Genomic DNA, 1178 nt, shown 5'->3' with positions numbered 1-1178 from the left:
GGATGCAGGTCTTCGAGAAGCAATGACCCCCTGTAAATTCATGAATGTGGTCATCAGCCTCACCATGCTGGTCATAGGTTGGCCATATACCAGAAGCCCAGAGTCGCTGATGGGAGCAGGATCCAGCTTCCCTGGAATGTGCTGGCTTCACGGAGCCTCCACCCCAGAGAGGCACATGTGAGTGCCTAGTCCTCATGCCTGAGAGCCCACTGATCTTCCTTCCAGCCCTGCCACACACCCAGCACTGACTCTAGAGATGTGTGAGATCAACTGTAGAGTTCCTGAGTAAGGTCTCTACAGGCCACCTCTCAACCTCTTGGAACTGATAGCCAGCTACAAAGAAGAGGACTGTAGTGGACACCTCAATCCAATAAAGAGGATCTGATTTCCTTATCACACAAAGGCAGTACACCTGTGGGCAGAGTGGTAACTATAAGCAAAGGACTGACAGTTACACAGGAGACAGGCTGACACTGTAAGGTGTGCAGCCTGATGAATTGTCTCTGGCAGGCAAGGACCCCCCACACCTGTTGGCAGCTGGACAGAGCACGCACCTGACATTGGTGTGTCGCTTGACGTACAGGTTGTGGAAGTTGTTGGTGTTCTCCACCTGGCCCGCCTTGGGGCCCTGCAGCCTTTGGATGATCTCGGCTTTCATTTCCATGGCGATGTGAGCTGGCAGCAGGGAGAGCAGAAGACGCTCCTAAACAAGGCAAAGGCGAGAGAAAATGGCATTTCAAACAACTAAGTGAAGGCCCACATGAAATCATCGCTCATTCGTCAGGGGCCAAACTGGGGGACTACTTCCAAGTTAATAAACACATTATAGAAATACATAATGCACAAAACAAAATTTCCTAAGGTTAGAATGTGCTGTGACACCATTTATGATTTATTGAGTTCGAGACACATGACAGTAAAGGAAGGTAAAGATATTTGCCCAAGGATATTATTTATCTATCTTAAAGTAGAGAAACAGAAACAATATTAAAATACTAGAATGCAGTGGTCAGACTAAGACAGGAAACATTCAGTTTCCACCTCTCGCTCATTTGAGAGAAAAAGCACACATTTCTGTAGAAAGTGAAACACTACTGTAATTCCTCAAATAAGAACCAAATATTTAAAAATACACCAATGCGCTGCATAACATGCATTTTCACAATGTCTGACCACAC

At 46.4% G+C, this 1178-nt stretch overlaps 1 protein-coding gene across 1 annotated transcript in view; it reads right to left on the bottom strand.

The window, feature by feature from the left end:
* LOC103210021 (adenylate cyclase type 2-like) overlaps positions 1 to 1178 on the bottom strand; it is a gene marked incomplete at its 3' end in the record, with an annotated part of 485381 nt that overhangs the window by 137906 nt on the left and 346297 nt on the right. Inside the window, exon 5 of the mRNA XM_007955948.1 lies at positions 555 to 703. Coding sequence (XP_007954139.1) covers positions 555 to 703 — 149 coding nt within the window. The remainder of the gene's footprint in view (positions 1 to 554; positions 704 to 1178) is intronic.

Source organism: Orycteropus afer, unplaced genomic scaffold (assembly GCF_000298275.1).
Source record: "Orycteropus afer afer isolate SDZICR_OR568_19922 unplaced genomic scaffold, OryAfe1.0 scaffold00551, whole genome shotgun sequence".
Lineage (NCBI taxonomy): Eukaryota > Metazoa > Chordata > Mammalia > Tubulidentata > Orycteropodidae > Orycteropus > Orycteropus afer.
The sequence above is the reverse complement of the archived record's forward strand: the minus strand, read 5'-3'. Positions and strand labels throughout refer to the sequence as shown.